The sequence below is a fragment of the Lissotriton vulgaris genome, chromosome 3_1, assembly GCF_964263255.1.
Source record: "Lissotriton vulgaris chromosome 3_1, aLisVul1.2, whole genome shotgun sequence".
Lineage (NCBI taxonomy): Eukaryota > Metazoa > Chordata > Amphibia > Caudata > Salamandridae > Lissotriton > Lissotriton vulgaris.
In genome coordinates, this window is record NC_141689.1 from 147,795,221 (window position 1) to 147,820,461 (window position 25,241).

The 25,241-nt window shown below is 45.7% G+C and overlaps 1 protein-coding gene across 2 annotated transcripts in view; it reads left to right on the forward strand.

The window, feature by feature from the left end:
- The window catches only part of LOC147726121 (endonuclease domain-containing 1 protein-like), a 30,390-nt gene extending 8,408 nt beyond the window's left edge, over positions 1-21,982 (forward strand). The window contains exons 2-4 of one of the 2 annotated variants that reach the window (XR_015309265.1): positions 19,322-19,634; positions 20,215-21,506; positions 21,728-21,982. Coding sequence is in view for 1 of the 2 variants with exons in the window: in XM_086960226.1 (XP_086816352.1) it covers positions 19,347-19,634; positions 20,215-20,751 (825 nt within the window). In the remaining variant the exon portion in view is untranslated. Of the gene's footprint in view, positions 1-19,321; positions 19,635-20,214 lie in introns of both variants that reach the window. The other variant, XM_086960226.1, reaches the window with a different exon arrangement.
- Positions 21,983-25,241: the final 3,259 nt, after the last annotated feature.

The window sequence follows — 25,241 nt, forward strand, 5'->3', positions numbered from 1 at the left end:
TGATTGAAAATTGCACCTCTTCCATGAATACTCCCTTGTTTACCGTAATGAAAGCAGACAATTCATATTGTGTAGTTTTAGACTGCAGATATTTGAACACTTGCACAAAAACAATTGTAGTTAAAAATGCACACAGTGCCGCATTAATGACTAACATTGTGCGGAAGAAATACAAAACAACACTAGATATCTCAAATGGATTCTTTTGCCAAAATATAGCACCTGAAAGCAGATATTAGATAGCATTTTCAGCCCTAGGCTCTAAACACAAATTTTGTAGACTGCCCCAAGGGTATAAGAATAGCCCCGGGTTGTTCTCAGTAAGAGTTTCAGAGTTACTTCAAAATTTTGATGAGGAGGTATCGTCCTATGTAAATGTTATTTATCTGATGGACGATGAATTATTGGATCATTTGACCAGGGGGAACAACATAATTCTGGGATTTGTCTCTAAAAGCTGCAAATCTAACTTAAAAAATGGATGTATTACTGGACCCATTAAAAAAGGCCCAAGTTGTGCAATGTCCTCAGCGTATTCCAATACTGATGTCGGCATTCCTAGAGCCTCCACAGGATGCTTCAGCTCTTGTTAGATTGGATATCGGCTCTGTGCCAGGCTTACAGGCATCAAATAATCTCTCAGCAAAGGCTGTAGGAACCGGAGAAGATCACCTTTGCTCTATTGACCTGATCCAAGAGGTGTTACAGGGACCGTCGTCTGCGATGGCAAGCAACAGTAATATTGTGTCTCCCACACAGGACACATGAGCATTTGGCTCAGTGTATGCTGGTAACAATACAGCCTTTTTTTTCGAAAAGAACTAAACCTGGAATTCGAAAACATTATTTTTTTTTAATTTCATTTTTCCTCTTCTTCTATCACTGGGACTATGGCTTTCAGGTTTCCCAGTTGGTTTAACACTATATTGATTTTTTTTACTTATAGAGCTTTTTTATAGCTACATTTTCAAAACGGCGGGAAAAGGACTCTAAAATGCCCAGGCTGGAGAGGACTCAACTTCTGAATGGGGAATGGGCTCTGATGATGCTAGACAGCGCAGCAGAAGTAACAATAACTCGCCAGAACATGATGGAATTTCTGGTGACAGCGGCGTTGAAGGAGCATATCACAGTGGAAACACCTGATACTAAGGTTAAGTGTCCCACATCAGTTATATGAAATAGCACTCCATATGGAGGGGGACAAACCCAGGAAGGTGTAGGGTCCCTTTTGGGAGAACCAGACTTTTGGATACAATATTCTTTTAGCTGAAAAAGATTGGCCAAAGGGAGAAACAGTAATTTCACCATCTTTCTCTGTCATCGTTCCAGAGTCACTTAAACATTCATATGCATAGGAGTGGGCGGTAGAGCTATCTCCTGCATTATACCGCCATCATGTAGGGTGGGATGCTGAGTCACCTCACCATATAATCTCAGTAAAAACGTTCAGAAAGCAACTTAAAACGTGGATATTTGACAAGTAATCCTCCTCCCCATCCTAAGCGCCTGAAACCCTCTGGGTATGTAGTGCGCTATACAAATCCTATGACTTGACTTGACTCCAACTCCACAGAGACAGTAGCCATAAAATATGACATAAAAAAACAAGTCAGGGAGATCTTAGTTCAACTTGAATATCAAGGTGTGATTGAAAATTGCACCTCTTCCATGAATACTCCCTTGTTTACCGTAATGAAAGCAGACAATTCATATTGTGTAGTTTTAGACTGCAGATATTTGAACACTTGCACAAAAACAATTGCAGTTAAAAATGCACACAGTGCCGCATTAACGACTAACATTCTGCGGAAGAAATACAAAACAACACTAGATATCTCAAAGGGATTCTTTTGCCAAAATATAGCACCTGAAAGCAGATATTAGACAGCATTTTCAGCCCTAGGCTCTAAACACAATTTTTGTAGACTGCCCCAAGGGTATAAGAATAGCCCCGGGTTGTTCTCAGTAAGAGTTTCAGAGGTACTTCAAAATTTTGATGAGGGGGTATCGTCCTATGTAGATGATATTTATCTGATGGACAGTGAATTATTGGATCATTTGACCAGGGGGAACAACATCATTCTGGGATTTGTCTCTAAAAGCTGCAAATCTGACTTAAAAAATGGATGTACTACTGGACCCGTTAAAAAAGGCCCAAGTTGTGCAATGTCCTCAGCGTATTCCAATACTGATGTCGGCATTCCTAGAGCCTCCACAGGATGCTTCAGCTCTTGTTAGAATGGATATCGGCTCTGTGCCAGGCTTACAGGCATCAAATAATCCCTCAGCAAAGGCTGTGGGAACCGGAAAACATCACCTTTGCTCCATTGACCTGATCCAAGAGGTGTTACAGGGACCGTCGTCTGCGATGGCAAGCAACAGTAATATTGTATCTCCCACACAGGACACATGAACATTTGGCTCAGTGTATGCTGGTAACAATACAGCATTTTTTTTCGAAAACAACTAAACCTGGAATTCGAAAACATTATTTATTTATTTTTTATTTCATTTTTCCTCTTCTTCTATCACTGGGACTATGGCTTTCAGGTTTCCCAGTTGGTTTAACACTATATTGATTTTTTTTACTTATAGAGCTTTTTTACAGCTACATCATTTTTTAACACATACCATGTTTTTAGATGTTTTTTAACTCATATTTTAGAAATGTTTTTATCCTTTTACACCGGAATATTTGAGCATTTAGTACTGTCGTCCAGTCGAATGAGGAGTGGATGTTATGAACCCCATTATACCCCAATATAGGCCTAGGTAGTTATAAGACCCTTTACCTACATTTGTCCTTCCATTGTTCTATATAATGGGTCAGACGCTGACCTTTTACCTCATTAGGTGCTGATAAATGTTGTGCGATTTTCTCCAAAATCTAGCCTCGTTTATTATGCATGAGGATTCTCAGTATAACAGCAGGACTACCCTCTTCTTCAAAATAACTATGCATAAGGGTCACCAATATCGTCATAATTGGCCAACATGCCCCTAGCACACTTCTAGGTGGAGAGCCTGAGGGTACCTTTTGAGTATATAAGCACCACATCTTCGCTGGGTAAACCAGATGAGAAAACGCTTCTATGCTGACACGATGACGAGAGACGCTGAGGTCCATGCATGCAGTCACTCCAGTACGCAGTGGTCTGGTATCCCATGAGGGGTGTCCATTTCAAGACCAAGACGGGGGCATTCACTCTCCCACATCAAGTAATCGGGTTGGCTCTATCCTACCGGGATTCTTGCCTATACACATACATACATGCTAGGCACACTTAGGAACATCTAGTTAGGGTTTGCATAGTAGGAAAACATATTTCATTGTTATGTATCTATATGCCTGCATATATTCATTGCTTTAGTACTATGGTAGAATTTTACCTTTTCTTTACTCTGTTGATGCTCATACCATATACATGTGTTTGTCTAGTGATTGTTGCAGCACACATCTTTTTTACTAGAATTACGCTAGTTAAAAAAATTCTTCTTGAAAACATCCCCACCGTTTATTCTGTATATCTCTCCTTGAGACAGAGTGAGCACAAGTGACTGAGAGAAAAGCACTGTACTCTTTCCATGATCCCTGAGGGGCAGGGTTGTCGTGTTCAATAGTTGCCAGGAACTATTCACTCCTTGGTAAGAGGGTCTCACATTTGTACAATGAGATAGCTGGTCTACAGACAAACATATACTGTGGAGGTGTCTGGAATCAGTCTGGATACCAATCCCTTATTTTATGTTGTCTAAATGCTCAGATCCTACATGGATTCATAGGTACTACAGAACAGCTCAAAGGTGCACCAGGCATAGGACACTGTCCCAGAGAGCGATGTGCTTGCTCCACAATGAACCATTTGGAGAAGGAGTCGGCACCAAACAGTTCACATAACAATTCCATCTTCCCGGTGTTGGTAAATTCAGGGATACCCACCAAGCGCAAGTTATTCAGTCTAGAGCAGGCCTTCAAATCCTCTTTCTTTGCAGCTACAATTAGTAACTCAGCGCAACGTTTTTGATTGTTAGATTTTTAGGTCACCTGATCCGCCTGCAATGAGGAAAGGTGCTGCTCTGCATCAGTTGTTCAACGTTTTTGATTGTTAGATTTTTAGGTCACCTGATCCGCCTGCAATGAGGAAAGGTGCTGCTCTGCATCAGTTGTTCGTGTCTCCTGCTCATTAAGGAGAGCCTCCAGCCTATCAAGATAGCCGGTCAAATGATCAATTTTAGAATCTATGTGTTGGAGGCTAGCGCTCATCTGGAGCAGTAAGCCATGAGTTTTAAAGTCAATGAAGAGATTTCCAACACGCACCGTCTCACCGCCAGTCTCTTCAGTTTTAAATGCTACATCTTTGTGGGAAATCGAAAATTAGCTGGGTTGCTTGGAATCAGTTTTACCTATAGTTGGAGTGTCTGTGGGAGTTACAAAACCCTTTGTCTGTTGCAGCACCCCTACCCCCCCTCCCTAGAGCAGGGCAGTACCTTACTGGTTATGTATCAGGAGTCATGAGAGAGCAGTAAAAAGGTTCACACCGCAGGGCAGGGGGTCAATAAGTGGTGCAAGCCACAGACTGCTCTCAGCAGTATTCCCCTTGGTCTTCTGCTACACAGTAGAATATAGGTGTATATCACTACTGGGCCAATTATACGTGCCGATGCTAAAGACCACAGCTACAGGATCCAGGCATGGTGCAGAAGGTGGCAGGCCAGTCACCATGTGCCTCCACCAGTCACCCCATTTGCAGGTTACTTCAGTAAAGGGGGTTGGAAACACACACACTACTGAAGTGTATGGCATCATACCCAGAGTTCAGGAAAGCAGAAAGCATTTTGTTTAGTGGAGCAACCCGGACAGATGATGTCTTTTTTGTGGACCCAAGCTCCACAATTCAAGATATCCTGCCATATTGATTATTGGATCTGCTAAGGCCACACAGCTCAGTTTAGGGTTAGTTAGCCATTGATATGACAATCATAGCTGGGCCCGCCACCGTGCTGCAGAGCCAGTGATATGCCACAAGGGGGTAGCAGAGGGAAGACCATCCAGAGATAGCGGCATAGCAGAGTACAGGGCCCCACTCCAGCAGCCATGTAGGGCCCACAATTCTGGCGCCAACAATTCTGGCGCCAACTACTAAGTTAAGGTGCACGTCCAGGGCCTGTCACTCCCCAGGACACGCGGATACGAGCAAGGGCAGAACACCTGCCCCAGCAGGGACCCACGGATCAGCCCCAGCCTGCCCGATGCAGCAAGGGGCCACGCAGGCCAAAAGGCAGTGGGCTCCCTCACAACAAACAGCAGTTTGGGTTGCCCCCAGGCCCTAGCCCAAACCGGCCACTGCTCCACTGGCCTCCCCTGCGCTCCCACCAGGTCCGGGGTAAGGCCCGATGAACCTGGGGAGTGTTCATCTAGGCCTGCTCCTTCTCTACCCTTCCACACACCCCTCAACAGGTAGTGGATATTCTGCCCAGAGGTATGGTGGCGTTAAAATGCAGCCATGCAGATATCTCTTTCATGTTTAGAAATATGAGTCTCTCCCTTTCGCCCTAAGAAAATACGTTTTCACTTGTTTAATGTTTAGTCAGTAGCTGGGGTCTCAGAGACAATGTCAAAATGTCTTTGCAATGCTAGGAACGAGAGGGGCTATCGGAAATACCAATGGTTCTTTAATTGATATTTCTTCGCTCTTTTGGGAGTGAAGGACTGGGTTCTTTAAGACCCAGCGGTGCCAGGGCACAACACCTGAAACCTTCGTGGGTAACCTGCTCCGGCGTACGAATGACAGAGACACGGGACACTTCCTTCGGCGTCAAAGATTCAAGGTTTATTTGCTGCAGGGAAACACAGAAGTCACAGGAAGTACAACGAGTGTAGTTCGGGGAGACTGCTTCAAATTGGTTCTGTGGATCGCTCCTTTTATACACGATTCTCCCATAGGTTTACACGGTACACAAAGGTTTACGACCCAGTTCCCACAATTATCCCCGAGAGGGGTCGCTTTGGTCACTTTGATACATACAAGGTCCGGAACATAAGTGCGGAAACATTTGGCGGTTCCCAACTGTAAAAACCCATCTTCCCACCATTAGTACATTCCAATCAGCAGTAAAACAGATCGAAGAAGGAACAAGAACAGGTGTGGAGGAAGATGGAAACAGTGAGGAGATTGGAAAGGGTGTAAAAGGGGAGGTATCGGGAAACACGAGCTACAGGCATCAAAGGGACGTGCCTAATGAGATGCACGGCTGAGACAATAAACCGGCACGGCGAGATGAGCCTCGAGCGGGGCCATCTGCCTTACAGTATCATCCCCCTCATCATAAAGACACTTACAAAGGACATGTGTCTTCCGCAAATATCTTGGGAATCCCAGGGTCGCGAAGCGGACAACGTCCGTTCGCTGGCTACTTGAGGGCAAGAGACAAAATGGATGCCGTATCTAAGATGGAACCCGTGGGTACAGATGAAAAACCCACGTAACAAACGAACGGTTTAAGTTAGCACAGCGAAACTGCGCACACTTACTAAACTCGTCATTTGCGGTTCGTAGATACCAGACTCGACCATATTCGTGCGAGTCGAAAACACCACTTACAATTGTCGCGGAACCTCAGACGCTCCTTTTGCCCTCATGTAGGCAAGCACTAGTCGGAATCATACTCGATATTCATCAGACCATCTAGATGTTGCTGTAGCATAGCTCTGTCCAACCGAGTTCCATTGGTAACAGGCGGCTGTCTCATACACGTTGTAGCACAGAGGCCACATAAGGCAGGACCGCACTGCACACAAAGGCAACACGTGAACAGGAACGCCACAACGACTCCGATGATCAACAGAATCTTCCAACCCCAAGTCGACATCAGGCCCCAAAACCACCCAAGTAGCGTCCAATCCCCTACATCCACGTGTATGGATTCAGAGATTTTATGCAACTTCGAGATGGCTTGATAGACAGTCGGAGCGTTATCCGGAATGAAAATACAGCAGCTCGAATGGATCACCTTACATACCCCACCTCGATCTGCTAAGATCACGTCTAAAACCATACGGTTTTGTAACATCATAAGTCTATCCGCCTGAAGTTCTGTGGTGATATTACCAAGGGCACTGGCAGTAATATTAGCTGTCGATTCTACCACTCGAGTCAACTGTCTCAGGTTCCTACTATTAACCATAGGTCCCCAAAACGGGAGGAAACCCTTGAAAAAGTCTCCTACCTCTTGACCGGCAGTATCCTCTTCGCTAATAACCCCTCTCACAACTCTAGTCTTGTGATAATCTGCATCTACAGTGAACGTCGGAGGCAACAAGTTTGCGATAAAACATGAGCCCATGAAGTCAGAGGGCAACCATGCATACGCACGATCATGACAGACAAAGTAGGTACCCTTGGCAGCCAGAAACACAGGGGACGAGATCATCAGCAGCATGTAATTTTCAGTGCAAGCACTCTCTCCAAGTCGGGCTTTCGATCTTCGGCCACGACCCATTAGACAAAAATTACCAATGTGGGGTACGACCCATATCGGAGGCGAGCTTTTAAGCTGTTTATCACTCGTGAGCGCACTATACTCAACCTTACTCAGGACCCTATAGGCTTGTACCTCTTCCACTGGAATGAGCGACGGCTCATAGATATCTCTATCTAAGTCTTCTATCGCTATAGACAAAGGCTTATAGTACGAGCCAGGGCCAAGGTAGGGAGAACGTGGCTCTCGATTGGGGTGAGAATCTAGTGCGCTTCGAAACATTGTTTGAAATGCTCGAGCGGACCCTTGGGAACTATACAGTAACACCAGATATGGAATTCCCTTATCCGTGGTATGTGGCATCAACCCACACACCCAACAATTAGTAGTGTTAACCACTAACTGGTGCTGGTGAAGGAGCTGAATAAAGGAATTGTTGCGGAATTCTGCACGTCTAGCCTGCTCGTGTTCGGGTAAGATGTGAAAAGAATGGGGAGATGCAACGGTGGTAAGTTTAGGGTCAGGAGTAGGAGTAGGTATGGCAGGAGATAAGAAACGAGACATCATGTAATACACCCCACCCGCCAATAATGCAGAAACAGTCAAAAGCAATACGAAAATTTGAAACAAAAAACATTTGGTGCGACTAAGTTGTTGCAACTTGAACCTTTGCGCCTGAGCTTCTTCCAAGTCCATCAGCTTCGAAAATGCCATCCCCTACGACCGTCCGCAACGTTTCTTGACGCACTTCGTTCTGTGTAGCAGTAGTCAATCCCTAGGAGTTCCCAGGAACCGACGGCCTTTAACCTAGTGTCAAGACCTACTAACCAGAAGGAAGTACACGCGCGGCCCTACGGCCTTTATTCACAATTATGTGTATGCAAAATGTCTCTCAGCTGTGGAAGCAAAAATATGAGGAACGAAACTCAATGTATATATACAAGAATAATTACAATGATACGAGTGTTCAAACTGATCGTGGAAAACGGGATAATGCAATTGTCAAGGGACAAAACAGGATCTTTTATTAGTCTTTAGTGCTGGATCGCAAAAAGTATCGAGTTTTCCCAGGACGTGTCTGTTCGTCAAACAAAGGATCCGTTGAAGAGACAGCGTTCTGTTGATCAGTTGAAAGTTCTGGTCTTGAGTCTTTTGATGACAAATGTTCAACAGTATCTTTCTGCTGCACTGAGGATTCTCCGACAGGTTGTGCGTCGCTGAAAGGTACAAACGCCGGCAATCCTTCGGTTTCAGTTGATGCAATGCCTCTCCTCACCCACGAGTCTGCCGGCAACGGAATAGGGACTTTTTTTGTATGGGTGGCATGCACCCAGTTTTTCCGACCCTCTAGACGAACAGCAGTTCTCGTGGCAAGGAGGACCTGGTAGGGTCCAGTGAATCTGGGCTCCAAATTCTTTTGCGCGTAAAATTGCGCGTCACCACCCAGTCTCCGGGCTGGAGCTGGTGGCCTGGACCCTCCGTCTGCGTCGGCAATGCTTCGTAAACCTGTTGGTGAATTAACCTCAGTTTAGCAGTCAAGTCATGAAGATAATCAATCAACATTGGGTACTCAAGATCACAGAACACACCCGGCCTAGGGACCCCCCAAACATTTGCAGGACGACCGAACACTATTTCATAGGGACTGAGCCCTACTCGGGAGTGTACGGTTGCCCTTGTTGACAGTAATGCTAAGTGTAAAGCGTCAGGCCACGAGAGACCAGTCGTAGCCTGAATCTTCGCTAGCTTCAGTTTAAGGGTGCCATTGTACCCTTCAACCAAACCAGCTGACTGGGGATGATTGGCGCTGTGGAATTTTTGATTAATTCCAAGGCCCTTACACACACTCTTCATCACACTCCCCACAAACTCACTTCCGTTATCCGACCATACAATCCGAGGCATTCCATACCGAGGAAAGTATTCCTTCAGTAGGATTTTTGCAGTTGACAAAGCAGTGTTGTCCTTAAGAGGGTAGGCTTCGATCCACCGGGAGAATGCGCAAACCACAACTAAAACATACTTCAAGTTATTGCATCTCTCCATATGGATGAAGTCTAGTTGGATCACCTCAAAGGGACATGAAGGGGGAGCAAAACTACCAGGAGGAGTTGGGGTTCCCTTACCAGGATTGTACAACATACATACCATACAGTTCTTAACCAATCGTTCAGCACATTTCGTGATACCATCATTCTTCCACACAGGAGACAACAACTTACAAATACCTTTCGCGCTAATATGTGCTAACCCATGTGCCATTGTCACAACAGCTAGCACATATGCATCCGGTAACATCCATCTCTTATGTTCCGACAAATCAACCCAACAACCATTCACATCCAACTTTCCCGTACTTTCTTTCCACTTTGTCTTTTCAGTCTCGGTGGCCTCATTCTGAATTGCTTTCACACTCTCGATAGTGTCCTCACACATACTCGATTCTGTAGGCCACCTAACCGAACTCGTCACATACATTCGAGTGCTAAGGTTCCGGGCAGTCTCCTTAGCAGTCTCATCCGCAAACGCATTACCACGACCAACATCATCCGTCACCTTGCGATGCGCACTACATTTAACAATCGCTACCTGCTTAGGCAACGTAAGTGCATCCAAAAGATCATTCACAAGCTGACCATGCTGAATCTTCGTACCATGCGATGTCAGAAAACCTCTCTCTCTCCACAACCGTCCAAAGCTATGGGCGACGCCAAAAGCATATTGGCTGTCTGTAAACACATTCACACGTTTCCCTTTCGCTAACACACACGCTCTAGTTAGAGCGATCAGCTCTGCAGCTTGGGCAGAATTCTGATTTAATCTTGCGGCCTCAACAACAGTATTCAACGTTACAACAGCATATGCAGTAGTCACATCGCCATTCGGTAATTTAAAACATGAACCATCCACATACAGCGTTCCATCTGGATCTTCCAAAGGAGTGTTTTTAAGGTCCACTCGACCTTTTGTTTCCTCTTCTGTCCTCAAATAACAGTCGTGTTCTGTTATTTCATCTGACTCTGAACTAATTGGTAACAAAGTCGCCGGATTCAGAACATTGCAACGTTTTATCTGAATGTGGCTTGCCAACAGCGTCAACTCGTACCCAGACAACCTTGCACTCGTCAAGTGCTGAGTTTTCGTACGATTTAAAAGAGTGTCGACTGCATGCGGAACCATCACCGTAAGCATATTATCCATGACCAGTCCTGCTGATTGTCGGATGGACACTGCAGCTGCCGCTGTTGCTCTCAAACAACTCGGCAATGCTCTAGCTACCGGGTCCAAGGTCGAGGAAAAATATGCACATGGACGTTGCTTACCACCAAAAGGTTGGGTTAAGCACAACCTTCCCTCTCGTGAACATATAATGTAAACGGCTTACTGTAGTCAGGAGTACCTAACACAGGGGCCGAACACAGTGAATCACGTAATTCAGAAAAACTTTTCTGACATTCTTCCGTCCATGGTAAAGGAGTTGAAACATCCTTGCACGTGAGAGCTACCAATGGTTTCGCTAGCAATGAAAAATTTGGAATCCATTGCCTGCAGTACGATGTGATACCTAGAAAGGCACGCACATCTCTTTGGGTTGTTGGCACAGCCATTCGCGCAATTGCTGCAATTCTCTCTGGGGTCAACCGCCTTCCCTTCTTTGACAATGAGTGACCTAGATAGGTTACTTCTTGACAACAATATTGGAGTTTAGAAGGTGACACCTTGTGATGTAAATCGCAGAGATGTTGCAGCAACGACACCGTAGCAATTTTGCAAATGTCCTGAGTATCTGCAGCTACCAATAAGTCATCAACGTATTGGATTAAGGCCGCACCAGGCGACAATGAAAACGCATCCAGTTGACCCTTCAAGGCTTGACTGTAAATCGATGGACTCTCACAGTAGCCCTGAGGAGCGCGTTTGAACCGGAAGCTGCGTCCACCAAGAGAGAAACCGAAAAGGTCTCTGCTCTCTTCTGCAATGGGAATGCTGAAGAACGCATTCTTCAAATCAATCACCGAAAACCAAGATGCAGAAGCTGGAATCAGAGTCAGTAGCGCCGTAATGTCAGGCACCACAGGGAACTGAGGAATCACAATTTTATTCACCTCCCGTAAATCGATAACAAAACGATAAACAGGTGGTTTCGAAGGATCAGTACGTTTTAGAATGGGCAGTACAGGGCTGTTGCACACGTTTCCCCGTGTTTCTTCTATTACGTCTTTCTCGATCAAATCATAGATGATCGCTAACAATGCTCGTTCACCATCAAGAGAGATACGATACTGGGGAATACGTGGCTACCGCACATTAGATTTCAACTGAACAACATAAGGGGAGATGTCAAGCAGGCCCACGTCATTGGGACCTGTTGCCCACAAAGATGCAGGAAGAGAACTCAATTCCGGTGGAAGCTTATCGAGAGACAAGTACATGGGAGAGACAACCCTCTCTCCTAAAGTAAGCTTTACACCCGCAGGAGAACAATACAGAGTTGCATACAAACGTTTAAGCAAATCCAGGCCCAAAAGATTTTCACCACAACCCGTAGTCAAAATCAACGGAGCTTGCAGCTCACGAGGCCCAATTGTAAGGGGCAAAGGGCGTGAAACTGGATTGCTAACGGGGGCGCCAGAGAATCCAACGGAAACATTTGTTAAGCCAGACAAAGGTGCGCCAGGGAGTTTCGAATGCAAAATAGAACTTTTCGCTGCACCAGTGTCCAACAGAAAAGGCTCAACGACGCCCGATGTAGCAACTGCGACGTAAGGCCCTCTCTGATCAACCGGAACTGATACCACTCCCTCTCCTTGTCTATGGCTGTCCTAGTAATTACTGTCGTCAGTTCCCTGATCGACGTAATAATCGTCTACATTGTACTGCGCAGATCGTCCTTGCGATGATCCACGTTGATCAAAACAATTATCGGAATTTGATGAGTTATCTGAACGGTCATTCTGAGCATAACGACCCCTACCGCGTGATGTCTGCTGTGAACCACCACGACCTCCTCTCGATGAATTACCGCTATTACGATCGTTTAGAGCAGGACAATTGAATTTTAAATGACCCTCCTGTCTACAATAGGCACATTGATTGTACCCCAACGAAGATCTTTGGGAAGAGGAGTCATTTCGGGATTGTGATCGATTCGATTGTGGTTGCGATCTATTTTGTTGCGAAGCATTCTGATTCGAACGCGGGGGATAGGCCTGCTGTAACAACACTTTAGTTTTAAGTTCTTTCGTCTTTTTATCAGCACGGTCGTTCTCTTCTTTCTCTTTATTCTCGTAATATTGTGCTGTGGCTAGTATCTGAGCTGAGGTAGAAACGGCCCACGCACTTTCTGAGTTTTTCAATTTATTGCTCAAATCGGGCAATAAGTTAGAGACAAATTTGTCCACAAACAACCGTTGACCACCCTCAGTGCTCATATCCTGACCACTGTGGTCAATGAATGCCTCCTCAAATCTCGTGAAGAAATCAGAGACACTCTCGTCCTTTTTCTGTCTGCAAGCTGACAATTTGTCCCAATTCACCCTCATAGCTGGCATAAGGGTTTTCATTAGCGTGATTATTCTTTGAGGAAGAGCAGCAATCAACTGCTCGGGTTTAGCACCACCAGTTTGTCGACCATCCGCCGCTATAATGGCAGCCCAATAACCACCTAATTCATTCGGATGATTTTCCTGACGAATCTTAGCCCACACCGGTTGCGGTACAACATTACCAAAGAGCATGTCAATATCGGCAAGATTCATTACCGTAGCGTCTACGAGCTGCGATAATTCTTTATAATACCCTGCAGGATTTTTGCGAGGGTCAGGCAAGGATTGCTTCACCTGTAACACTTCTGATCGTTTCCATGGGAGATGTATCCATACTCTCTGGAAATATGGTAGAATAATGGGATTAGCATTAGGATCGCCTGGCATCCACACTGGTGGAACTTCACGCATAGGAAACTGGCCAGACTCATCTGACTGTCTTTCAACATCCTCAACAAACAGGGCTTGAGGTATAGGAGTGGGACGAAAAGATAGCAACCGCTCGACAGCACGTCGAACGTTGGTATCCACTATCAGTCCAGTCGAGAACTGAAGCTGTAGATCAGACAAAGCGGTCAGCACCTCGTCAGGTGCATCAGCCGATATCTGATCACGAAGGACCTTACACATTTCTTCGAACACGTATCTTTGTGTCGGTTCATTGAATTGGCAAAACGTATCAAGTACAGTACGTGGTGGATTTCTAAGAGGATGCGTCATCCAACCCATCGCCATATTATATAGCGAAGCACGTTCCCTGTTACCGGGAAGCTGACTACGTCTCTGAGGACCATCTGAACCAGCGGATCCAAGAACAGGTCCGAGAGAATGAAAGAAGCTAGCCGCAAGAGGAGAAGTACGACTACGAGTAGAAGGAGAAGTATAACACACAGGACTAACAAGCGAAGGAGTAGAGACAGAAGCAACAACAGGAGTTAACAGAGCAGGAGCAGTAGCGGGAGCAGGAGTATGTGGAAGCGGAGGAGCAGTAGGGATAGCAACAGGCAAAGGAGCAGGAACAGTCGGAAGAACGGGTGCAGGTTGAGGAACAAGCGGAGGAAGAATAGGTGGAAGAACAGGTACGGGGGGCCACAGGAACTGCGGCACCCTGTACATACGGAGGTGGCGACTTCATAAGATAGGACATTAAAGGATCCTCAACTATGTCTTCCTTCTTTTCCGACTCCGTAGGCAAAGCAGGATAGCATTTATCTATAGTCATACGCTGTAGCCTATCAAACACTTCCTTTTCCTTAACCTCCTTGTCACGCTGGAACTGCTCTGCTTTCTTCACAATGGCAGCAACACCATCTCTCTGATTTCGTTTAGTCTGTCTGATCTCTTTCTGTCGGGCTTCTTTACGCCACAACCGAAAGGCATCAAACATGGCCGGCCTTGACTTTCTCTCGAACAATTTAGCCTCAAGATTATCTAAGATCGGGGTCTCAAAGTTACCATGAGGTGGCCAACTAAGGACACCGTCCTTCTTAGTATAGCGAATCCAATAATCATTAAAGGTAATCGGGCCTAGCCTGTGTTTGCTGTACAGTTCATAAGTCGGAGTTCCAACCGGAGGTATCGGACACGAGTCCTCCAGTCGGGAATCCGCACCACAACGTCTAAAACAACTAACCAAAGTACTGCGACCAGGCATCTTGCACACTAGCCGAGTTTCACAAACGTCAAGGGTTACGGGATTTACCAAGTCCCTGCAAAGAGCAAAAACCCTCGGTTTTTGGCGACTGCAGACGTCAAATATCACAACAAAGTACCAAGAACTACAAATGCAATGGAACCATGCAACCACTAAGCAACCACAACCAAGAACTCTGGGAGCGACCCACAAATACTTAACTCAAAGATCGATGGCGTCACCAGGAAGGCCCGTCAGTCGTCTCGCTCTACCAAGGTCTACGCCAGGCGCCAAAACAGGTCTACAGTCAGGGCAGCAGTCCGTCGCAGCCGTCAGGAGGCGGGAATCTTCGCGGGAAAAGTCTTCGGGCCACTTGTTTCGACAACAGGATCGATGAAGCGGAGTGCACCTTCCCTCGGAGATTTCACACGAAGTTCCTCACGATCGTCGGGCTTGGACCGGTACCACTGATGCAGCCCTACGTTGGGCGCCAACTGAAGGACTGGGTTCTTTAAGACCCAGCGGTGCCAGGGGACAACACCTGAAACCTTCGTGGGTAACCTGCTCCGGCGTACGAATGACAGAGACACGGGACACTTCCTTCGGCGTCAAAGATTCAAGGTTTATTTGCTGCAGGGAAACACAGAAGTCACAGGAAGTACAACGAGTGTAGTTCGGGGAGACTGCGTCAAATTGGTTCTGTGGATCGCTCCTTTTATACACGATTCTCCCATAGGTTTACACGGTACACAAAGGTTTACGACCCAGTTCCCACAATTATCCCGAGAGGGGTCGCTTTGGTCACTTTGATACATACAAGGTCCGGAACATAAGTGCGGAAACATTTGGCGGTTCCCAACTGTAAAAACCCATCTTCCCACCATTAGTACATTCCAATCAGCAGTAAAACAGATCGAAGAAGGAACAAGAACAGGTGTGGAGGAAGATGGAAACAGTGGGGAGATTGGAAAGGGTGTAAAAGGGGAGGTATCGGGAAACACGAGCTACAGGCATCAAAGGGACGTGCCTAATGAGATGCACGGCTGAGACAATAAACCGGCACGGCGAGATGAGCCTCGAGCGGGGCCATCTGCCTTACAGTATCATCCCCCTCATCATAAAGACACTTACAAAGGACATGTGTCTTCCGCAAATATCTTGGGAATCCCAGGGTCGCGAAGCGGACAACGTCCGTTCGCTGGCTACTTGAGGGCAAGAGACAAAATGGATGCCGTATCTAAGATGGAACCCGTGGGTACAGATGAAAAACCCACGTAACAAACGAACGGTTTAAGTTAGCACAGCGAAACTGCGCACACTTACTAAACTCGTCATTTGCGGTTCGTAGATACCAGACTCGACCATATTCGTGCGAGTCGAAAACACCACTTACAATTGTCGCGGAACCTCAGAAGGATGTGAAGGAAGGGTACATATGATAATCGAACGCAGGACAAAAGAGCACAGCATCTCTCCTTGTACATTGTTACTTTACAGAGGAAGTAGTGAATGTATTACAGCTTACAGCCCTTGCATATATATGTTCATTTTCGTTGGGTATCTCTTTTGAATACAATTTTTATTTGACAAATATGTAGTGTGCAACACTGGGTGAATGTCAACGCCGCTCATTTTCTTAACGTTTGGAAAGTCACAATTTGAAAAGTTTAAAAATAAGGATAGCTAAAATGTCTTAAAAACAAGCATGTCTTAGAAAATAACAATGCACGGCCAGAGCCTTACTCATAGATGATATAATTTGTTTTTGGAATTGTGCATAGAAAGGAAAGAGAAACTAACTTCACCACTCGGAGGCCAGTGGTCTAGTTGGGTGGATTAATGGAGTGATGTACAGAATGTGTTCGGCGGGTCATTACATGCAAGAAACCTACCATTGCTTTGAATGATCTCTTCTTTGGTCTTACTACAACAATTTACACTAAGCAACCTGGATTCTCCATTCCAAACACTCAACTTAACTTATTGACCGATTGGGATAAAAATATGGCTGTCAGAGAAATAGATATGACTCAAATGTATAAGGTATCGTCTTGAAATGTACTAGCTAAACGATGGATTATAAATAATTGGGATGACAATGACAACAGAGTCATGATTTGGAAATCAAAAGTTAGTGGCAGAGTGCAGGTTCGGTATATAAAACGTGATTAATGGTATGTCTTAGGTCCAAGCGTCTCGGTCGTAAAACAAGTAAGTTAAAATGTGGTCAAAATCAAAGAGAGATAGTGGAACATGAGTAGAATTTACTGTGCAATGGTGCTTGATGCCAGTCCTCAGGCTGTGCCTGTACTGTCTTCAAGTGTCCTTGCTATGAATGATTTGTCCAATAAGAGTATAATTTATAGAAAAGCAAACAAAATTAGATAAGACCTGTTTAGGTTACAGATTTAGTGAAGAGATTCAAATAAATTTGCTTGCTTTAATCATTCTAGTATGCCATATTGTTCTCAGGAACCTATCCTTCCTTATATCCTTCTTTGGGTGTTGTATCCCTCAATACTTTCCAAACTATGGGGCAGATTTGCAAGCCTCTTGTGACACTTTTGCATCACCGTTCCCCATTGTGTCACTTTTTGTGACTCAGTGGCGGCATAAACAATGCGCCATGTTGCGGCCCATTTACAATGTTACACATCTAGGGAGATGTGCTACGTTGTAATGCCCTTTAGCACATTATACCTTCATCAGGTATAATGTATGCAGGCTCGTAGAAGTGACCCCGTGAAATCTACAAGATTTCACTGTGCCACTTCTAGGACGCCACTGTGTCAAAACCCTACGCTTGAAGCAGGTGTAAGGAGTGACACAGTGGATTGGGAATAGGCCTCCCCTTGCATTGCTGGAGTTGCGTTGTGCTTGCAACACATCTCCAGCAATGCATGACTTTTGCGGCAACAGATGCATCAGAATTTCTGACGCATCTGTTGATTCTTGCATCATGGTGCGCCGTATTGTAAATACGGCACATCCATGGTGGCACAAGGGTTTCACATGGAGGCGCAGGGAAACTGACGCATCTATCAAGATGCGTCAGTTTCTTAAAAATCTGCTCCCATATGTTTAAAGCAAAACACACAAGATGATGGACGGAATGTTGTACAGTCAAAACATTCACCCCCAGTCACAGATCTGGGTTTAATCCATCGTTATTTTGCTCACCAAGCCACCCCAGTTCAGACATGGCCATGTGCAAATCAGTCTTGATTCTGTGCTTCATAGGAACAGTCCAGACCGAACTGCAAGCCATGTCTTCCCTGGACCAGAAACAAGCATCCTAGGACCGGTTTCTGGCTATCAGCCGTCTTCAGCCAGGATAGCTTGACTCCAGTGGTGTAGTGAGCACGGGACCCATGTCTGGGCATACCCTTCCCACATAGGGTGAGCAGCAAAACACACAAGATGATGGACGTAATGTTGCAAAAAGTCAAAACATTCACCCCCAATCACAGATCTGGGTTTAATCCATCGTTATTTTGCTCACCAAGCCACCCCAGTTCAGACATGGACATATGCAAATCAGTCTTGATCCTGTGCCTCATGGGAACAGTCCAGACCCAACTTCAAGCCATGTTTTCCCTGGACCAGAATCAAGCATCCTAGGACCGGTTTCTGGCTATCAGCTGTCTTCAGCCAGGATAGCTTGACTCCAGTGGCGTAGTGAGCACGGGACCCACATCCGGGCATACCCTTCCCACATAGGTAGAACAGCAAAACACACAAGATGATGGACGGTATGTTGCACAACATCAAAACATTCACCCCCAGTCACAGATCTGGGTTTAATCCATTGTTATTTTGCTCACCAAGCCACCCCAGTTCAGACATAGCCATATGCAAATCAGTCTTGATCCTGTGCCTCATGGGAACAGTCCAGACCGAATTGCAAGCCATGTCTTCCCTGGACCATAATCTAGCATCCTAGGACCGGTTTCTGGCTATCAGCCGTCTTCAGCCAGGATAGCTTGACTCCAGTGGCGTAGTGAGCACGGTACCCACTTCTGGGCATACCCTTCCCACATAGGGTGAACAGCAAAACACACAAGATGATGGACGGAATGTTGCACAAAGTCAAAACATTCACCCCCAGTCACAGATATGCATGGCTTGGCAGTTCGGGCTGGGCTGTTCCCATGAGGCACAGGGTCAGACTGATTTGCCTATGGCCATGTCTGAACTAGGGTGGCAGAGCGGGCTAAAGAACGGTGATGAATTAAACCCAGATCTGTTGACTGGGTGTGAGTTTTTGATTGGTTCAGATGCTCCGTCCCTCACCACCCCCTTTTGTACCTATATGTTTAAAGACCACGATAAAGCCATGATCTGATCACATTAAGTTTGCAGTAGGCAGAGGAATGTTCTAGAAAGATATTCCATAATGCTCTCTGGGCATCCACATGTAATGAAAGATGCTCCAATTGACTTGAAGTGAAACTGGGAGTGTGCTCTTGGTTTCTGGGTCGGTGTGAAAAATAAAGGCTTCATGCCTTCTCTATGTTTGAGTCTTCTTTTATTGGAGTTCGCAACAATAGCACATGGCCTTAATGGCACTCTGGGTATAGCCTCTAGGGAGAAACTATAAATCAAGATTATATTGACATTTTTGAACTGATGAGCTGACACTTGTTCTTTTTTCTTTCAGGGAGGCGATTGTCACCAGTTTCATCATGTTCCATATTGCACTGCTCCCGCTAGCGCTGAGCTGCTACGAACTGGCAGATGCTAAAGTATTACTCGGGAATGTATTTACAAAGACATATTGTTCTGGTTTCTTCTACAGAGACACAGAGCCAGCTGGCATTATATCAAACAATAGAGCCTGGATATGCCAACGGTTTGGAAATCAGTATCGGTTTGCCACAGTGTACGACCGAAGCCACCGCATTGCAACATATTCTGCGTATATCTACGAAGCCAAAAAGAGTGTCAGAACTAAATGGATGATAGAACCCCAGGTGAGGACCTTTCTACCGCCACATTAAGGCATTTGATGAATCTTCATGGTTTGGCCTGAATTAGCGAAGGGTCATCCTAGCGCCCTTGTAGCTGCCCCATTTTAAGGGTCCCATGCACAGTCATGCTCTTGAAGGCCTCTTGAAGTCTATAAAGGCCCTGTGCATCACATCTATCTGGCTGTGTCAGCTTCATCCAGCCTGTGTGGAACCCCAAGCAGATCTTCCTTCTTTGTACTGAGCTGCAGTTCCTTGTTTGTCAATTCATCACATACAGATATCATAAGTTTTTGACCCCTCCATGATGAAACCATGGGGTTGCCCATCCTTACCCATCTAACTTCGGGGAATTGGGGAACGAAAAGACCCATTATAGTGAGGGAAACAAGGACAGCGCCCAGCGGAATCCCTGATTGACGCCTATGCCACCATATTGTTAGTCTCAATCCTTCCTCTGTCTGAACCAGTACTCAACGTTTCAAAAGAATGTTTCCTCTTTAGGAAGAAAAATTGGTAGCTGATGAAAGCTAAATATAGAATCAGGGGTTCCCTAACATCTTTTCTAATTTTTTCTATTTTACAGCTTGTAAGCCAATCATACACTGAGACAATGAAACTGGAACGATTTACAAAAATTCCAAAAACATTGCTTCTAGAAAGCCAGGCTGTAGATGAGGACTACAAATCTGCTTCAAACACGTATGACAGAGGGCACCTGAACCCGAGCCTCCACCATAACAACACGTTCGACTCGAAGGCCACCTTCACCTTGACCAATGTTGTGCCACAGAACAGAGTACTCAACCAGGGGGCATGGAAAGAATATGAAGAGAATGAAATAAGAAAGCTATCTTCAGGCTGCACCAGAACATACGCCATTGTGGGGGCGATCCCTGGTAACAACGTCATAGCCAATAGAGTCAATGTGCCTGGCTATATCTGGGCTGCTGCCTGTTGCACTTTGGCAGATGGTAGGGTGAAATCCTGGGCTGTCATTGCTGAGAACAGTAGTCTAAATAAAGTAGACCCTATCACCATAGAAAACCTTGAGACACAGATCAGCCGGTCAACAGGATCAAGTGTCCGTCTCTTCCATGATGATTGCCCCAGAAACCTTTAAGACTCTGACTCCTGCCTCCGGGATGCTGATGGTCCTGCTCCTGTAGTTAGTAGATTGCTAACTTCAGAGTTGACATTACATTCTTTGCTATTCTTGGCACCCTTTGCTCTTTTGCAAACTATAATGTATCTGTCAGATCAATAAATGAATGCCTGTTTATAGATCATATTAATCCTAACAAAGCAGGTTCTAATCACTCAATGACCAAAACCACCCTGAAGGAAACCACTGACCAGAGTAGGACAGTGACACAGTGGCTGCCATGTGATCTTTATCATATGCTAGCCAGTGGCTATCACAGTTCAGAATCCTATTGGAAGCCTCTCATGACCACTGAAAGGACCACAAACCCACTAGCTACGGTGTTATGAACTGTGTAATCACCTCTCTAAGATACAGCACACACAGTAGGCACATGCATTAAAGCCCAAAACTCATATAATTGAGAACCACTGTAGAAGAAATACATCTACCACTGCTCCTTGTCTAGGAATAGTCAAACAAATTTCAAAATGAGATGACATATAATAGATACTGATTGGAAACATAGTGAGGCGTCCTTTTGAGAAAATAAACAGCTTGTTGTGTATATTCATCCTTTCTCCTCCACCTCACTGGGGAGGCTCAATCACCTTCATTCATTTATACCAGACCAATCCCAACAAAACAACTCACACACTATTCACAGGAAATAGCGCTTGTAATGCTCACTCCGTCCCTGACCTGCGTATTGTTGTGACCCAACGAGAAGAAGAGTGTCGCTGCCGCAGCTGTTGCCGTCGCATCACCGGAGAAGCGTGTCTCCATCACAGCTGTTTGTCGTTGCATCATCATAGAAGCGTGTCGCAGGGCCTGTCGCAGCTCAGAAGTTCCAGAGTCACAGCATGGCCGTCGGGTGTGCACGCATCACCTTCACATCATCGCATCGCATCAAAGACACCATCTTATCGCATCGCACCGGTTGCGATGCGAGAAGATTTCGCCTTGAACACACTACGAGATCGACACATCACCTCCTCTCTGGTAATGAACAGACGCATCGCTTACTTTAGCAAGCACTGAGGGACAGACATATCGCCTCCCCGAAGCAAGGAACCGACGCTTCGCTCTCCCAGCGAACCTTTTGTTTATCTTGCGTTACGCTTCCAAAGGTACTTTGTGAGAAACGTGTCTCATTTACCATCATATTTGAACTATGCTATTTTTATCATTAAAAAAGTCATTTTCCTAATACCGTAATGTGGATTTTTGTTGTTTGGGTCTTGTGTTAAGTCTGTATAAAAAATACTTTGCCAACTAGAGCCCCCCACTTCTAACAGTTGAAATATTTACACAGTTTAAAGCCTGTCAATTCTGGAGGGAAATGTCCCTTGCACACTGACAAAACTTTGAGACAGAAAGTCTGTCAGGCATGACAGAATTTGAACGAGAGAGCTGAAAATCCACATGGGAATATACTGAAAGAAAGGAACTGATATTAGCAAGCAGAGGTGGCAGCTACGTAGGGGCCCAACGTCACTTCTAAGGTGTGATGGACCTGATGCAGAGCCGCACAATGCCATCTACTGACATACAAGGAAGTCGTTGAGAAAGGTCTTCTGATCCAGTCTGGCGCCATAGGGTATTCACAAGGTGAGGAATCTGTGGCTAAGATAATTTACCAGAGCACATGGACAGTGACTTCTTTATCTTCCTCACTATCACCCATTTATTCAGAGCCTGAAACAGGAGTTGTAGGAGTTAGTGTTCTGAGTTTCTTATTGTAGATGGTAGCTAATCGATGGCAATAGCTCATCTTCTGCCAGGTGGCAGTATGAAGGAGTATTTGTTTCTGTGAGTACTCTAATGAAGAACATACCCAGGGCAGTTAGGGATTTCCTATAGGACTACAGCTACAACTAAAGAGGTGGTGCCAGGGATGCAAAATAAAATGCCATTGTACATAATACTAGTCGAATCACATTTAAAAAAAATACTTTATCTTGTAAGCCTCATCACCAAAGAAAGGAAGATGTAGGAACATCCATTCTTCGAAATGCCTGCGGTGCAGTAGATGAAGTGGGGGGATCCGAGGGGCACGAAGTGCCCATATTTGTTTCGTTTTCTTTAAAAAAAGAGTTCCACTTTTTTGTGTGAAAAGACAACCAGTGTGGGACGGTTCATTTTGAGAGCGGAAAAGCTTCAGCAGAAGTGTGAGGCAGGGAGTCTTATGTGCTGTGAAACAGAAGGAAGCACAGGCACCTAAACAAACCTTCTTGTCAGGGTGCCTGCTTCTCAGAAAGAAATGTAAATGCCCACAACTGGTCAGTATGCAAATGTAAAGTGTGCTTGGTAGCTGGTATTGGCTTTGTTAGTTCTGGCTTCTTTTGGCGTGTTTCACCTGTATTTTTGCTTTCTGACCTCCCGGTTTTGACTCTGTTTTTGCTGATTTAGGGTCTCTGTGCACTTTCTAACTGCTGTTCAGTGTTAAAGTGCAAGTGCTCCTTTTGTAAATTGTGTTATGGATTGATGTTTCCACGATTGGCATATATGATTTACTAGTAGGTCCCTAGTAAAGTGCACTGAGGGTGCCAGGGCCTGTATATCAAATGTTTCTAGTGAGCCTGCAGCGCTAGTTGTGCCACCGACACAATCAGCCCTGTAAAGGGTTATCGGACCTGCCACTGCAGTGTCTGTGCTCAGTTTTGTAACTGCCATGTCGACCTGGTAAGTGCATCCCATTACCAGGCCCTAATCTTCCCTTTTTTTACATCTAAGTCACACCTAAGGTAGGCCCAAGTTACCCCTGTGGGCAGGGTGCTGTGTATGTTAACCGTTGAACATGTTCTGGTGTATGTGACATGTCCTGGTATTTAATTTTTCCCTATGAAAAAACTGTCTGTGCATAGGATAGAATGGGAGTTTACTTATGACATCAATCATAACTTCCCATGGGGACAAGATTGGGAAATAGAGTTTAGTATGCCTGGACTCAAAATGTAAGAATGCATATTTTAGTAAAGATAATTTTTATGTTCTGTGTTTGAAAATACCACTTTTAGGAAGTAGGTATTTTCTTATTTAGCCACCTGTGTGCCTCTGCTGGGTTTTCTGATTGACCATCTAGCTTTGGAGTGACAGGGGTCGGGGATGTGCATTCTCTTAGGACAACCACTGGGGGGTTGAGGTGTATCCTGCCTTTCCAGGCTGAATAGACCTGGGCTGCATTTAGAGTAGCTGGAGATTTTATTGCACTTCAATGGGCCTATTATGCTTTAGACAATGCTGTCTCCAACTCCCTCCGTGAAGCTTGGCCAGAGAGAACCAAACTGGCTTGGACTAGTTACAGACACTCTCTGACTAATAGACCAAAGAGAATCTGAGTATAAATATTGGGGCCCAACCTCAGAATATTAGGACTATTTTGGGACCAAGAAGACCGCCAAGTAGAAGAGATGGAGAAGCTGTGAGGAGGAACTACCTCTTTGCTGTGTGCTTTGCTGTGTTGGCCTGCAGTGGATGCTTCTGTCTTGGACAGAACTTTCTGCAACATCTTTGTGTGAGTTTCTCCAAGGGCTCAAGGTAGAGCTTGCTCTATGTTCCTGACGTCTCAGGAACAGCAAAGACTTCAAGTTCACTGCTACCAGCACAGTGAACTGTGTGTTTTGCGCTGCAAGAGAAGAAAAAACAGCCAACACCATCAACAATGCTGCTGCTGACCCCGTGTCCTGAAGGCACCGCAGAGGGCATGGGCACACTTTGCACCACAACTCTGGTCTCACCGACAACGCCACCCGATGCTGCCACCGAGTCGTTGCTTGCACCGTTGCCTGTGGGCGCCGCACTTCATACCCCCTCACTTCACGCCGCTGTCCTGCTATCACCGGCAATGACGTTCCACACCAACAATGGCACCAACCCTTGCACCGTGGTTCAAGAGCACTGCTTGTAAGTCACACAATGCATCACCCTCATCCCCTATCACAGCTTTGGCCTGCCGGTGCCATCAACTCCAGTTCGTCAGCCGACTGCAGCATTTCAGCAGTGACCACGACCCTGCTTACACCGTGAACTGCCAACAATGCGACAAGCACTGCATCACTTTGCACTGCAGCCCTGGTCTCACTGACGCTGCTGGACGGCCGTCAGTGAACTGCTGCCTACACTGCAATGTGAGGGAACCAAATGCTGCACAGCAGCCCGATTCCTGCTGACACTGGTGCTCCCGATTTCAACTGCAAGGAGTTCGATCGGCAACATGTGCGACTTCAAGGGCCTGACCACTCCTGCACCGAGTTCCGGAACCAACTCCTGTGGACTTCGGCTCTTCGGAGCTCAACTAGAAGTTGCTGATGCCCTGCATTTCTAAAGGTATTGTTTTGTCGGTCTTCCCAACACCGTGGCTGGCCCACAACGCCACTGTCAGCCAGAACTGTTTGGAATTGTTGTTCACGACACCGTGATAGCCCCAGACGGAGCTATCGACGTGAGGGAACTGTATTTCAAGTCTA